General features: G+C 53.5%; 2 protein-coding genes across 2 annotated transcripts; both read right to left on the bottom strand.

Moving 5' to 3' along the window:
• Nucleotides 1-1323: 1323 nt before the first annotated feature.
• Nucleotides 1324-4225, bottom strand: DKKL1 (dickkopf like acrosomal protein 1). The gene is made up of 5 exons (XM_031963443.1): nucleotides 4086-4225; nucleotides 3196-3418; nucleotides 2549-2689; nucleotides 2245-2337; nucleotides 1324-1728 (listed from the first exon to the last, which is right to left on the bottom strand). The coding sequence occupies exons 2-5, from the start codon at nucleotides 3403-3405 to the stop codon at nucleotides 1435-1437; spliced, it is 738 nt and encodes a 245-aa protein (XP_031819303.1). The 5' UTR covers nucleotides 3406-3418; nucleotides 4086-4225; the 3' UTR covers nucleotides 1324-1434.
• A 6357-nt stretch (nucleotides 4226-10582) lies between these two features.
• On the bottom strand, nucleotides 10583-15362 carry CD37 (CD37 molecule). The gene is made up of 8 exons (XM_031963442.1): nucleotides 14792-15362; nucleotides 14620-14692; nucleotides 14228-14352; nucleotides 13927-14001; nucleotides 13344-13448; nucleotides 12823-13206; nucleotides 12631-12714; nucleotides 10583-11506 (listed from the first exon to the last, which is right to left on the bottom strand). The coding sequence occupies exons 1-8, from the start codon at nucleotides 14855-14857 to the stop codon at nucleotides 11429-11431; spliced, it is 990 nt and encodes a 329-aa protein (XP_031819302.1). The 5' UTR covers nucleotides 14858-15362; the 3' UTR covers nucleotides 10583-11428.
• Between the last annotated feature and the right edge of the window lie 304 nt (nucleotides 15363-15666).

Raw genomic sequence — 15666 nt, 5'->3', positions numbered from 1 at the left:
CCCCCTCGGCCCCCGTTGCCCGGGGTCCTCCATGGAAAGCTCGAGCGTTGAATCAAAGTCGCCACCGCGCCCGGGTTAGCGAAGCGCTCAGGCAACTCGCGATCCCCCGGACGTCGGCTTTCGGGACTGTCCGGGCTTTTCGCGAGGCGGCCCAGCTCGCCTCCGTAAGCGCCCGCCCACTGCCCTCCGCGCGCCCCCCATAACGCCCAGGGAGCAGCTCCGTCCGCCCCCGAGCCCCGCGATCTGGTGAAGGAAGCGGGGGCGGGGGAACGCGCAGCGGGGGCCCGCGGGGCCGCGCCCCCCTCCTCCTGGGACGTTTGCAGCGGGGAGGCTGCCCCCGAAATGGAGCGGGGGGGGCTAGGGCGGGGGCTCTGAACCTGCGACTCCGCCGGGATGCGGCGGACTGCCTGCGGCTCGCTGCTAAGCTTTCCATCTGTCCTTGCGGGATAGATAAACGGTTTTTATTTTAGCCAATAGCGGAGCGAGTCACTTCTTTGGCAGCTACGTGGGCGGGGCTGGGATCCAGGATGGGTGACCCTGGTCCGCGGGAACCCACCAGCGGGGTAGCCGGGAGCTGCGGGGGCGGCTGCGGGGGCGGGGGCTGCGGGAGGGGCGGGAGCTGCGGGGGCGGCTGCGGGAGCGGCGGGGGCTGCGGGAGCTGCGGGAGCGGCGGGGGCTGCGGGAGGGCGGGGCTGCGGGAGCCAGCCGCGAGCGGCACCGGCGGCCAAGCCAGTTATGGCGCCCCAGCAGCCCTTGCACCCCCCACCGCACCCCCGGCCGTCGGTAAAACCAGTTCTGTGAATAAAGGCTTCCAGCCCTGGCTGTCCCGGGGCCTGACAGCTGGCCAACAAGACGTCCACAGGGCTCACATTTGCAAGCTTTGCAGACACTTCCAGTTTGGTGACACAGGCACCTTCCGGAGAGATGCATTGCAAAGGCAGGAGCGAGTCAGGGCTGAAAACCAAACTTTTCCTCCTTTTTGCTCCTTTAGGTGACACTTTTCTAACCCTGAAGCTAGGACAACCAATTTCCCATCAACACCAGACACAAGATAAAAAAAAGAGACAGAATCTTAGAAAGGGGCCTCTGACGGGTGATTTAAAGCCTGTGGCTCTTGCCATCCGCATGGTACCTGCACCAGTGAGGAAGCAGAAGCAGAGAGGCACTGGGGTGGGGGGAAGCCGAGGCTCTTGGTTCCTAAGCCAAGAGCTTTCTTTACTCGTCTGCATTGATGCCCTGGGAGAGAAGGGGCACAGAGAAGCCCCCAAGGAAAGCCTTGCCAAGGCAGAGCCTGGCAGGAGATGAAGCCTCGATGCCATTTTCTTTGAGGACAGAACTTTATTTATTTCCAAGGGGACTGAGGGACTGATGCAAGCATCCTCACCTCTCATCTCTGCTACTGCCCTCAGCCTGCCTCTCTGCCAACCCCAGGGCCTACAGCTGCCGGGGGGGCCTTAGGAGGTAGAGGAAATGGGCCCGGCGAGGCACAGAGCGGAGGCGCAAGGGGACCTCCTCGTGGGCTCCCTCCCGAAGCCCGTCCCGGATAGCCTGAAGCCGATGGCGCTTCTCACTGAGCCAGCGGCTTCCGGCCCTGCTCTCGGCCCGGGCCAGCTGATGGGGCAGCCTGACAATCCAGAAGGACACTTTGGGCTGGGTATCGCCGTGGAAGCCGCTCAGTCCAGTGCTAGGGAGAGTCTGGGATGGCTCATTCTCTTCATCCTCAGGCACCTAGAATCACAGAACCACAAGGTCTCTGACTTCAAAGGGACTTCTCTGCCTGAATGGGAATCCTCCAAGACATCATCTTGAAAAACAGACTCAGCCTTTGGCGGGAGACTTCCTGGCTTGTGAACTCACTACTCTTGTGGCTAACTCTTAGCTTCCTCCTTCCCTCTCCCTTCTCCATCACCTACTGCTCCTGGGCCCATCAGCTGCACCATGCATCCATGGCGAGGGGGCCTCCCTGGAGGCCTTGGCCTTGGACTTGATCTCCATTCACTCTTCCATAGGAAGAGGTCTCATCTCCTTTCCCTCCTGCCTCACTCCATTTCTTTCCGTCTCATCCCTGCTTACAGAAGCAAGGACAAGGGAAGAACAGCAGGAACTTGTTTCTTAGTCTTGCTCTCCTGTGCTCAAAGGCACCATTTCAGCCCTCCCCAATCCCCCAAGCCCCGGCCCTTTTCATCCTCTTTCCTTGGAAGGGTCCAACACTGAAATGTACTGGGCAACAGAAATGTCTCTGACCTTCCAGTCATCCTCCACATTCCCTTCTGAAGGCTCAATTGCAGCCACCACCTTCTCTGAAATCATTACATCTCCGGTCCGATTATCAGTCACCTGTGTGGGTACGTGTAGAGTATTGGGGGGCAGCAGAATGAACCCCACTCCCGTCACCGACGCCTCTCCTGCCCATCACCGAGTTTCTTTCTGGGCTATTGCCAGTACTGGGGACGTCAAAGAGAATCCACCAGATTTGGGGCCAGAGGTGGTTGGCTGACTGGAGGCAGGGCCATGGAATTGGGAGGCTGAGGAGGTCAAGGAGGCTGACCTTGTCTATCTGGTGGTGGCTGTAGACAGTGCTGTTACCCAAGTGACGTTGTTTCTGGTCCTCATTATGGTAATTGGCTGGGAGGCTTCTAAAATCCACCGAAGGTGACATGAGGCTGTCCACACCCTGAAGCAGATCCTCCTGGGAGAGCCCCAGCCAAGCGGGAGAGGAAGAGGGAAAGCCAAGGGCGGGTGGAAGGGAATCCAGAAAGGAATATGGGGACCGGGCTTGCTCAATCCCTCATGAGCTCCCCTGCCATGCTCCCTCTTCAAACTCAGGCCTTTCTGCGCTTCCCTACCCAGTCCTTCCTGTCTTGCCCCTCTCTCTATTTCTGAGCCCCAGGCCCTCGCTCCTCCCATCTTTATCTCCCTTCCCCACCCCGCCCAGCCTCCTTTGTTGTGGGACCAAGTCATTTTTGTTCGGTCCCCCTCTTCTCGACTCCCACTTTTCCTCCTCCGTCCCCCATCCCTTTCCCTCATCCCTGCCTCACAATTTCGCCCTCATCCCTGCAGACCCATGCCTTTGTCCTCCTGCTCCCCGACCCTTCCCTCGGTGTCGGACCCTGTCAGAGCCCGGGGGGGCGGGGAATGTTTCGCCGGCGCTCGTTGCCGGGCTCTGTCCCCCGCCAGTGGCCCCCCGAGGCTCACCCGAAGCAGGAGGCGGTTGAGGCTGCGGAGGAGGCTGTGGATACCCAGCAGGCCCATGGAACCCAGCTCCGGGCCCTCGGAAGTGTCGGGACCCCCGGGGGCGTGGCTGTGTCCGTGGGCACGCTCCGGGACGGAGACGGGGGCAGCTCGGTCCTCGGGGGTAGCTGCCAGGAGCAGGAGCAGCAGCAGCAGTGGGGGCTGCGGCCACATGGCGGGGCGGGGCCTGAGCGTGGGAGAGGGGCGGAGGTCAGAAGCCCCGCCTCCGCAAGCAGGCCCCCGCCCCTCCCCAGGCGAGACCCCTTCTCTTTCCCAACCGGGTGTGTCTCCGGGGCCCTGGGACCCTCGAGTGCGAGCGGCCCCACAGAGGCGGGCTGCCGACCCGGAGAACTGCCGCGTCCCCCGCACAACCGCCCCGGCCCGTGCCGCGCCTCGGGCCCCTCCCGCCCGGGCCGGGCTCTCAGAGAACTTGCTGCAGGGGACCCCGCGCGGGCCGCGAGCCGGCCTCCATCCCCCGCCAGGGCTGGGCTCTGCGCAGTGTCGGGGCCGGGGCGTCCTAAACTACGGTGGGGACCGGAGCAGGCCCGGGCCGGCCCTTTAGCTTCAGTCCTCCGAGCTCCGGCGGCCCAGGCCCTCCTGAATCTAGGCGCTCCCGCGTCCTCCTAACCCCGGGGCGCCCACCGGCCTCCCGGCCTCCAGTCCAGAGCCTCCTAGAGCCAGATCCTCCAAGACCACCTCCCCTGTGCCGCCCCGCCAGGACCTGGGCTCCCCGGCCGCCGGCCCGTCCCACCGAAGCCCAGTCCCTTCAGAGACCCAAGGGTTGTGTCCAGCGGCCCCGCAGCTGCGCCCCCTGGGAGGAACTCGCAGGCCCCGGCCCGCTCCTGCCTCCGTACCCTGTCACCGCCTCGCTCCGCTTTCTCAAGGACCCGGTCGGCCTGTCCCCCCAGGCCCTTGTCTCTCTCAGACCCGGTCTCCTTGCGCGGTACCGAAGACGGCTGACTGTGTGCTGAGGGGGCGCGAGGGAATGGGCACTGGCCCCACCCCGACTGAACTGAGGTCACAAGAGGCCCGGGGCCGTCACAGAGAAGGCAGGAGCGCCCTCCCTTCATTCCTAAAAGGGCCCCCTCCACTCCCGGAGCGGCCAACTGTTCCCTGATCCTGGAAGGATGCTGTGCCTGAGAGACAGCTTGCACAGGGGGTAGGGAGCCGAGGCGGGAAGGCCTCGATTCCCAAAGCTGATCCCGACACATCCTGGGACCCTGAACAAGTCATTTACCTCTCGGTGCTCTAGAACAGGGTTTCTTACACTTTTTTCCCCCGAGTTTTTGGTGACTCCCGGTATGCAGGTATAAAAAATAGGCATACACATCAAACACGATTGATTATGAGATCCCGTGTGAGGTGCAGAATCACTCTTTAATAAGAAGCTGGGCTCTAGAGGACTGTAGAACCTCACTTTAAGGTGCTGGGATTCAGGCAACTCTAGAATCTTATTTAAGATGCTGGGATTTGGATGACTCTAAACCTGGCTTCTCTAGGAAGCTGGTATCTACATGACTAGAATCTCACTTCTCTAAAAAGCTGGGATTTAGACAACTCTGGGACCTCACTTTAAGAAGCCAGGATTTAGATGGTTCTAGAACCTCACTTCTCTAAGAAGCTGGGATCTAGACAACTCTGGGACCTCACTTTAAGAAGCTGGGATCTAGATGACTCTCCAAGACTCTTCATTTGCAGGGGAGATTTTCACCTGCATCCGTTGTTTTCTCACCTGAGGGTTCCCTATACCAGTACAACCACAGACTCAGGTTTATTTGTCCAGAGTGCCCTGTAGACAATAGGAGCTTCCTGTTTGCTGTGACTTGACGGGCACTGAATTCTCCAAAGTAGGTACAATGTCACATCCTTTGTCCCTCCCCCAAATTCCAGTTCTGGAAAGGACCTCAGGGGCTTTAAGATTGAACCAGGATCTGAAGTCGGATCTTTACAACACACCTGACAATGGCTGATCTTACAGCCTGGTCATCTTTTTCCCCTCTTTTCTCAATAGTTTTTAATTTTCCAAATACATGTAAAGATAGTTTTCCACATACATTTAAAAGACTTTGTGTTGACAAATTTTCTCCAATGCAAATTAAGACACCACTACACAGATTGGCTAAGTTGACAGGAAAAAATAATGATGATTGTTGGAGGGATGCACAAAAACGGGGACACTGATGCATTGTTAGTGGAGTTGTGAATGAATCCAACCATTCTGGAGAGCAATCTGGAACTATGCCAAAAGTTATCAAACTGTGCATACCCTTTGATCCAGCAGTGTTTCTACTGGAGCTTATACCCCAAGGAGATACTAAAAAGGGAAAGGACCTGTATGGGCCAAAATGTTTATGGCAGCCCTGTTTGTAGTAGCCAGAAACTGGAAAATGAATGGATGCCATCAATTGGAGAATGGTTGGGTAAATTGTGGTATATGAATGTTATGGAATATTATTGTTCTGTAAGAAATGAGCAGCAGGATGAATACAGGAAGGCCTGGAGAGACTTACATGAACTGATGCAGAGTGAAATGAGCAGAACCAGGAGATCATTATATACCTCAACAACGATACTGTATGAGGATGTATTCTGATGGAAGTGGATTTTTTTTTGACAGAGAAGATCTAACGCATTTCAATTGATCAATGATGGACAGAAGCAGCTACACCCAAAGAAAGAATACTGGGAAATGAGTGTGAACTGTTTGCATTTTTGTTTTTCTTCCCAGGTTATTTTTACCTTCTGAATCCAATTCTTCCTGTGCAACAAGAGAACTGTTTGGTTCTGCCCACATATATTATATCTAGGATATACTGTGACATATTTAACTTGTATAGGACTGCTTGCCATCTGGGGAAGGGGGTGGAGGGAGGAGGGGAAAAGTCAGAACAGAAGTGAGTGCAAGGGATAATGTAAAAAATGACCCAGGCATGCGTTCTGTCAATAAAAAGTTATAATTATTAAAAAATAAATAAAAGAAAAAAAATTTTCTCCCTCTATTGCTCTTCCCCTTCCCTATGATAGCAAGAGATCTGATATAGGTTAAATATGTACAATCCTTTAAATATATTTCCTTATTTGTCATGCTGGGCAAGACAAATCAGACCAAGGCAGGAGGGAAACACAAGGAAACAAACAAAAAGGTGAATATACTATGCTTCCATCTGTGGTGGTCTCTTCTTTTTTATTATAAGAAGGTTCTCTCTGGGAGCAGGTTTCTTGGGGAGGTAGCCCTAGTATCAGCTCAGATCAATAATCACCCCAAATGCAGCCAGCTGATAAAATGCAAATGTTTATTTTCTCCTTCCTTGGGCCCGGGTAGCTTTAATAGAGGCCTCAGCTTTCCTTGGTTCAGAGAGCTCTTGCAGCTTGTCCTTTGCCTCTGTTTTCTTCTGCCTCCATACAGCACAAAGGTGGAAGATGGAGTGGATCTGACTCTTCTAGCTCAACTCCAAATGTCTCCAGCCAGCACCAAAGTCAGAGTTGGAATGAATCCCTTGTCTCCTTGCCTGGGGCTGGGCAGCTTTCTGGAGAGCCTTTCAGACCAGCCTTGATCTCAGTGGGGGAAGTGCAGGAGCCCAAGACCATGGTGAAGTGAATGAATCTGACTGCGCCTCTGAGAGAGAGCTCCTCTCCGAACTGAAGGACGCTCCACTCTCAATCTTTTCAACTGAACTCTGCTGACTGAGCTCAGCTGTTTTTATGCTATCTCAAAGGTTGACTCCTCTGAGAGTGGGATTATGGGATCTGAGAGTGGGATTATGGGTTTCCTCCCAGAGTGCTCTCTGGCCCTAAGGGCTTCTTGCTTATATGAGCTCTCTAAAGGTGTGAACACAAGCATTGTTTCTATCAGTTCTACTTAGTATCTTGTTTCAAGTTCTGGCCCATAACATCTCCTTATAGGATCAGATCAATCATACTGAACCAGGCTAAATTAGATAATTATTGTCTCCATCAACTCTAATGACTTAACACTTTGAAAGGATTCCAACATCCATTCACATTCAGACTCCATATTTCTCTATATGTATTTGATATTTCCCATCTCAAGTCCATTGGAATTGCCTTGAATCACCACCTTATTGTTGAGAAGAGCCAAGTCCATCACAACTGATAATGACATAATCTTATTACTGTGGACAATGGTTCTGCTCCCTTCCCTCAGCATCAGTTCCTGTAAATCTCTCCAGGCCTCTCTGTATTCATCCTGCTGGTCATTGCTCATGGAACAATACTATTCCATTACCTTCATATGCCATAACTCATTCAGCCATTCCCCGATTGATGGGCAGCCACTCAGTTTCCAGTTGCTTCACTACAAAAAGGGCTGCCGCAAACATTTTTTGCACATATAGGTCTTTTCCCCTCTTTTATGATCTCTGTGGGATATAGATCCCGTAATGGCACTACTAAGTCAAAGAGTGTGCAGTTTGATAGCCCTTTGGGCATAGTTCCACATTGCTCTCCAGAATGGTTGGATGAGTTCACAACTCCACCAACAATGTATCAGTGTCCAAGTTTCTCACATCCCCGCCAACCTGTGCCATCATCTTTTCCTGTCATCTTAGCCAATCTGAGAGGTGGGAAGTGGTACGTCAGAGTTATCTTAATTTGTGTTTCTCTACTCAATAGAGCATTCTTTCATACGATTCGAAATACAGCTGGGCTTTATTGATCACTAGGAATGGCAAGCTTACTATTCCCTAAGGGAGCCAATACATCTTAAGCTCTCTCTCTCACATAGGGATTCAGAGGGATGAGCATCAGATCCAGAAAGAAATGAGACAAGGGACAGCCACACATGGGCAAATGTGTCCAGGGCCCGGCATGAACAGGTCACATAAAAGAGCACTTTCTGACCCTGGCACAAGTTTCTTTACTATGTCAGTCAATAAGCATTTATTAAGCACTTGCTATGTGTTAAGCACTGAACATATAAAGAAAAATAAAAGACAGCCTCTGCTCTCTGGCAGTCTAATGGGGAGACAACACACAAACAGCTCTGTACAAACAAGATTTATGGTTTCAGAGCTTTTTATGGTCTTTTTCTTTGGGTCCATTTCTTCTTTCACAATTCCGACTAATATGGAAATATGTTTTACATGACTGCACATACATCACTCATTGAATTGCTGACCACTTTAGGAAGAGGAGGGAGGAAAAAAATTTGGAACTCAAAATCTTGTAAAAATGGATGCTAGAAATTATCTTTACATATAATGGGGGGAAATAAAATTTAAAAAAAATACCAAGTGAATGAGCTTTCTCAGTGGGAACAGGGCATTTCAGTTCAACCGAGTCCTTGAGCTCATGCATGGGAAATTCCCCCAAATCTCTAGGGAATCACAGTTGAGAAACCTATATTTGCCCTATATATCTAAATCCTTCCCAAAGCCTTTTCTTGCTTCTTAAAAACTCTCTCCACAGAGACTTTGGAAGCAGGTGCTTCCTTTCTTGAATCCTTTAAGTAGAAAATGTATCTTCTCCCAAGCTGTCGCCTCAACTCCTCCTCTTAAGCAAGTCGTCAGTATATTATCAATCTCTTAACCAATGAGGAGAGTTTGATGCAAAAGTTGCAAGCTCAAAGCCAGGGTTGCCTATGTAACCTTCTGTAGGACACATTTCCAAGAAGCTTTTTTTTTTTTTTTTTTTTTGCCTTGTTCATTTTTTATCGATTCTAAATTTTCTTCTTCTACTTATTGCTTTTTGTTTTTGTTCCTTCTTTGTTCTATATGTTCCCTATGAACGTAGAGTTTCTGGAGTCAAAGGCGAATTTAGAGTTAGGGTTAAGGTTAGAACAGGAGGCAGACTCTTGACTCTTAACGGTGATATCATTTTGATCCTTTCTGAGAACACAGGACAACAAGCAACCAGAGTTTCTGGAATACAAAATCAGAACCCCTTCCTTCTTATCAATCAATCAATCATCCTCCAAGTGTTCGTCAATCTTATCCTGGGTATTGGGGATGGAAAGCATAAATGGTCTTTTCAATCAAGTTGCTTATCTATTAGCAGAGGACAGGATATATACATATTCACATTTATAGGCAAGCTAGAAAAAGAATAATTTTGAGGGTGGGGATGGGAAAAGGCACAGGTTTTTTTCCTGTTGTGTCTCAGAAATCTCAATTAACAAAGGAAGCAATGTTCAACGTTGTGGGATTCACTCTGTGACCAGGGTTCAAACTGGCCAACCCCATTCCCTACTCTTACGATAATGACTCAAAACACCTAAGGTCAGGTAACCGCTGGTTCTACACCCTGATCTCCCCTAGCAGCCTCGGTAAAGCTGGCCCATGGGAAATCATACCTCTTCTCCTGCAGGTGAAATGCAGATGTAGAGGGTACAACTTTTTCTTGGAAAAGGTGATTTTCTGACATGTAAATCTCTGCTCAGATAAAACCCATGAGTTTTCTCTTGCCATACATGCACACCTCCCCACCCTGAGAATGGTCTTTAGTGCTGTCTTCTCCTTTCCCCACCAGGCTCAAGTTTTACAATCATCTGATGTGATTTTATGTTTTACCTTCTGTGTTGTTTATATGAATTCAGCTTAATTTCCTCTACCTTTTGTAGCTTTTTTTTTTTTTTTTTTTTTTGAACCATTGGAGAGATTTGTGGAGAATAGCCATTCCACCCTGTCCGGAAATTGAGGGGTTTTTTGTTGTTGTTGTTGTTGTTGTTTTGGTTTTTTTGTTTTGTTTTTCTTTGTTTTAAGTTTCTCCAGTGACAATACCAAATCTTGGACTATTTAAAACTCAGGTTGTTTTCAAACTACTGCCTAGGTACTCTCATATTTCATCTTTCTGATGTTGACTTTTTTTTTTTTTTTTTTTTAGCTCAAGTGAAAGTTCATTTATTCTTTTGACATCTTTTTTTGGGGGAGGCAATTGGGGTTAAGTGACTTGCCCAGGGTCATACAACTAGGCAATGTTAAGTTCACCACATGTGAACTCAGGGCTGCAGCTCTATCCATTGCACCATCTAGCTGCCCCAGTACATTTATTCTTTTTTTATTATAGCTTTTTATTGACAAAACATAGGCATTGGGTAATTTTTCAACATTGACCCTGGCAAAAACTTCTGTTCCAACTTTTCCCCTCCTTCCCCCCACCCCTCCCCTAGATGGCAGGTAGTCCTATACATGGTACATTTATTCTTAACACATTTCTTCTGACCAGATTTTGCCCAGCATTCCAGTCCATCAAGTTCTTTCATGTACAAATGACTCCGGGATGGAGTCATTCCTGATTCCCATTGGGGTTGCCAGTTTGGATTGAGAAGTCCTGTCTCAGGAAATGGACCCTTCTAAGGACAGGCAGGAGCAAATACCTTCCTTTACAGAGTCAATTTTACCAGCAGATTAAATGATTTTTATTTCTTACCCAGAGCTCACGGTTTATTCGGCAGAAAGGGAATTGAAAAAGGAGAAGGATAAGAAGGAAACAAATTGGGCAGGGGGTTAAAGGGTATTAAAAGGCAGTCAGTGCATGGTGTCCCTGCAGAGGGGAGAGAGAAAATTATGGGGTGCCTGAGAGTAGAAAAGGAGCAAAGGCAGAAGGACACAACAAAGTGAAGATCCTAGAATAGAGAGAAGAGAATGGGGGATAAAATACTAGGTCTTCCCAAGGGCAGGAAAAAAGGATGGGGACAGAATGTTGAGGAACCCAGGAAGAAGATACAAAAGTCCAGAGCAAGAAGATAGGGGTTTATGGTGGACACCAAAATCCCTGGGGAAAGAAAAGGAGGCTGGAGGAAAGGCCACTGGGGTAGTAGAGGGAGGTGGTAGAGAGGAGGGTTTGGGGGCTCCGACATCAGGGCTCCAGGCCGGATGAGACAGGGATGGAGAAGGAGAGACTTTGATCGTTAAAGGAGGACACTGTTAGTCACCACCTCCAGACCCTGCGTGAATATTGTGGAGGGAGGAGGGCTCAAAGACTAAATGCAGGAGAATCCTCGGGAAAGGCTGGGGTGGGACAATAGTTCTAGGGTGCTCAAGGGAAGGACCTGGGTGGCCCAAGGCGGGAGAGGACTGCTAGGAAACAAGGTGCCGGGTTCTGGAGGATGAAAGAAATCTGGGAGAAGAGGACGTGTCGGGAGAGAACTCCGGGTCCCCTGGAGGAGAGTGGATGGGAGGGGGGGAGGCAGGGCTCAGGGTCCCAGATAGGGTAAGGTGGGTGGGGAGGGGGAGGGTGTCTAAGAGTATCGCGAGAGCTTGTTGTAGACGTGATCCAGGTTCCTGCAGAGGAACATCGAGAGCGACATGAGCCCGAGCTAGGGAGAGAGGAAGGAGACACGCATGGGTCAGAGGCGGAGCTGACAGCGGCTGGGGCAAGGGTGGGGACGGACGGGGCGAGCGTTCGCGGGGGAGGGGGGCAGAGGCGCAGAGGCCGGCGGGTACAGAAGCAGGGGATCGCCGTCCTGGGGCTGAGCTGGTCCTTTATTCGCAGCTCGGGGACCCTCCTAGCCGGCAGGCGGACCACAAGGACGACCGCCTGGAGGTCAGACGCTTCCGCGGCAGCCAGCACCCCACCACGGTGGGCTGGGACCCCCACGAAGCGCTCCCGTATAGCGTGCCCTGGTTGGACAAGGGCGTCCCTGAACCGCTGTGCCCGACCCCCCCCGACGCAGATGTCTCTCCCTCCAGCCCCTGGCAGCGGGAGCCCCAGGCCCGGGCGTGGGGCAGCAGCACCAGCGTCAGCGCCACCGCCGCCACCTGCAACGGGACACGCGCGTCAGCTCGGCCCCGGGCCTGCTTATCTGGCCGGTGCCCGAGCAGTCTGGGCGCCGGGGAGAAGGGCCGCCTTCCCGCCCACTGCTCGGCTGGCTCCCACCGTGACCACCAGCGCTCCCCGCCCCGTCCCTTCCCCGAGTCAGGGCCGGGCTCGGCTTCCGCGGAGCCCGCGGGGAAGGCTCGGAGCGGCCCCCCCGGAGCCGGCCGGGCAGGGGCCCCTTTGTTACTGGCCTGCAGCGCGGCTGGGGTTATCTGACCGCAGCCCCCCCCCCGGCCCCCCATCTTTGATCACTCTGGGAATGCCTCCGCTAAGAGAGAATAGGTGGGTCGGGCTGCCCCGGCTAAACCGCCCCGCGTCCCTCGACTAGAGTTGGGGGCTGCGCTTTCCAGCCCACCGGGCAGGGGCCGAGGGGCCGCCGTCCGGTCCCGCTCTTGCTGGGAGCAAGCCAGCAGGGCGGACCTGGGACGGAGCGGGAAGCCTCTGGTGGAGAGGCGACTTTGCGAGGGAGGACACCGGGAAAAGGTCCTCCCGGCGCCAGGAGTGGCTTGGCTTGAGCCCCTTTTGGAGACTGGGGGGGGGGGGGGGGAAGCGGGCATCAGGAGAGGCGAGGAGGAGGGAAGCGGGGAGCGGGTACCCAGGGGCCCCTGGTGACTGGCTCCTCACCTCGAGCAGCCCCAGGCCCAGGCTGACGCCCACGATGGAGATGAGGTTGTTGTGCAGCCACGTGAAGATGCTCCGAGAGCAGCCCTGCGGGAGCCGGGCCGGGAGTCAGCGAGCTCGGGAGAGCTCCGCCCCTCCCCTGGGTACCAAGCCCCGGCCCCCGGCAGCGCCCCCTCGGCCCCCCCAAGCCCTCACCTCCTGGTAGACTCCGCTGTCTGCGGACGTCAGGCAGAGCTCGCCCGAGCGCAGTCGGGCCGGGGTTCCGGGGCCGCCCACGCGGGGCAGGATCACGGGCATGCCCGGGGCAGAGACCTCGGAGGCCCGGGCCCCGGGCCCCGCGGCCGGCGGGCTGGCTCTCGGGGACTCCGCAAGGCCCTGCGATGTGATCATCACCGAAGTGTTCTGGCAGGAGCAGGGCACTCGCTGAAGCGGCCCGGGCGGCTGCGCCGACGGCTCCAGGGCGCCCCTCGGGGCCGAGGAGGGGGAGCCCCTCCCGCTGCCGCTGAGGGCGGAGCCGTTGAACTCGAGGGAGGAGGCCCGCAGCCAGTCCTGGGGAGAGGTCCAGCCGCAGCAGCGAAGCTGGAGACGGGCGCGAGTCAGGGAGGGGAAGAGAAGCTCCTCGGGGAGCCTCCCGGGGCCCAGGGAGCAGGGGGTGGGAGGGGCGTGATAGGGTGGCGGGGGCTGTGGGGGCACAGATGGGGAAGCGGGGCTCCCACCTGGAACTGCACAAAATCCCAGTTCTCAGCCGTGCTGTACGCGTCCGGGTACTTGTGGTAATTGTCGATTACGTCCAGCACGATGTCCTTCACCTTGCGCTCCAGCTGGGCCCAAGAAGGGGGAAGAGACACAGACCGGATCTTCCGGATCTGGGGGATCTGGGCTCTGTCTCCCGTCTCCCCTCCTCAGTCTCACTGACCTGGCCCTGCCTCCCTCTGGCCTCTCAAGTCCCCCATCTGCTCCTTTATCCCATAGCATCCTTTTCTGCCCCCCCCAGCTGCTTCTTGGCTACTTCCCCTGCCCCGAGTGCCCCCTTTTCTGTGTCTCTCTGGACTGGCGCCTTTCTCGGGGCTGCCTCCGCTCCTTTCTGTCTGCTCCTCGCCCTCTCTCTTGTTCCTGTCAGCCATCTTTGCCCCTTTCTGTGTCCCCTTTCTGGGCCTCGCCCCTTCCTTTCCTCCTGCCGGTTTTTCCGGCGGGGGTTCCTCTCTCTCACTCAGTCTCTAGCTCCCCGATTTTGTTGTTGCTGCTGTTGTTTTGCTCTGTCTTTTACATTTCCCCGGCCATCGGGCAGGGCTCACTCACCAGGCCATGTTGGGTGTAGATGAGGACTCCTATTGTGATCTGGGTAGCAAGTAGGAGCAGCAGAAGACCAAAGTACTAAGGAAAGGGGGCAGAATTAGGGCCTCCATCTAGGGGTCAGGGGAAAGGGGGCTGGGAGAAGAAGGGGAGAGCCCCTAGAGCAGCTCGGGAGGTTGGAAGGTCCCTAAGGAGACATGATCGAGGACATGGGGAATTGGGGGCCATCCAAGGGTGAGGGTCTCAGAGGATTTTCAGGGGTGTCTCCAGTTTGTGGAGTCCCAGGGAATATTGGAGGACCACTCACAAGGCCAAGGAGGCACCGGATCTCTTTGATGGCTCCAAGGCAGCCAAGGAGGGACAGGAGGCCAGTGAGAACCCCGGAGGTGGCGAGCACATAGGACCATACCTTCAGCGGTGTAAAGGACAGGCCTGCAAAACACCCGCAGAATAGTTGGGGGGAGGGAGGTGACGAAGAGGCCTGGATGAGGCTCCCGGAAGGGACACAGCCAGAATCCAACCCCCTCTTTTGGTAAGTGGGGAAAGGGACTCAGGAAGGGGAATATACTTGACTATGGTCAGACAGGAAGCTTCTAATTCACCCCCCACCGCTGCTCTAGTCCCCGAGGAAGGTGTCCCTGGGTGGGAGCTCAGAGTTAAGGGATAAGACAGTCAGGATTGAGTTAGAGATTCCCTCACCCAGGAAGGAGGCAAAGCTGTTCTTGTCGATGAGAATCCAGAGACCAAAGCAGAAGACAAGGCTGCCCAGGACCTGAGGGGGCAGGGAGGGTTGAGTCGGGGACCAGACATGGCTACAGGAGGTGTGGGTGGGGTGGTGCTGGGAAGCAGGGGTTGGGGTGGTTTAACTCACAAAGAAGAAGACGTTGAAGACAAAAAGGAAATATTTGATGAGGCTGAGACAGCCCTTATCCACCATGCTCTTCACTTGGGTGTTACTGATAGAAGACCCGGGGAACACAGAGACTTGGAGATCCTGAGAGGCACACAAGTCAAGACTTCGTCTCACTCCTGCCTTGGAGTGCCTTGACTCCTCTCCCACTGTCACCCCTGAGACACCACGGGCTCCAAATCTTAATCAGTTCTGATTTCACTCATCGGTGAGAGAAAGAATAGAGCAACAAACTGCGTATGCAACTAAAAAAGAGCTAGAAAATGAAACCACGATATCTGTCTAGTTATCAAGGATCATAGACAAAAAAAAAAAAGAAAAAACAAAAGGGTCAGTCCTTGCCCCAGAAAATTTTTTATTCTACTAGGGCTCATGGGTCAGCTAGGAGAGGAAGTAGCTAGGACCAAGAGTCGTCTTGACTGAGTTCAAATCCAGCCTCTGACTTTTAGTAGCTGTGTAACCTGGGCAAGTCACTTTAAGTGTTTATCTCAGTTGTTCAACTGCCAAGTGAGCTGGAGAAGGAAATGGCAAACCACTCCAGTATCTCTACCAAGAAACCCTAAGGGAGTCATGAAGAATTAGACACAACAGAGACCCACAATGTAAAAAAAAAGAATTTTGGGGTTTGGTTTTTTTGACAGGAGGAAGCACTATGAACTGAGGGAAATGGTAAAGAGCTCTTTTTGCACTTGAATCTTGAATCCACTCCAAAGTGAAACAATTGAAATAGCCTTTGATTTCTAGGGCTCTCTGCCTTCAGGCTCTCCCTGGTCATTCCATTTCTTCTCTCCATTCTGTCCTCCTCATCTCCCTATTGCCCTGCCCAAGACCTCTCA

Source organism: Sarcophilus harrisii, chromosome 3, assembly GCF_902635505.1.
Source record: "Sarcophilus harrisii chromosome 3, mSarHar1.11, whole genome shotgun sequence".
NCBI classification, from domain to species: Eukaryota; Metazoa; Chordata; class Mammalia; order Dasyuromorphia; family Dasyuridae; genus Sarcophilus; species Sarcophilus harrisii.
This window is presented reverse-complemented; position numbering and strand designations above follow the sequence as displayed.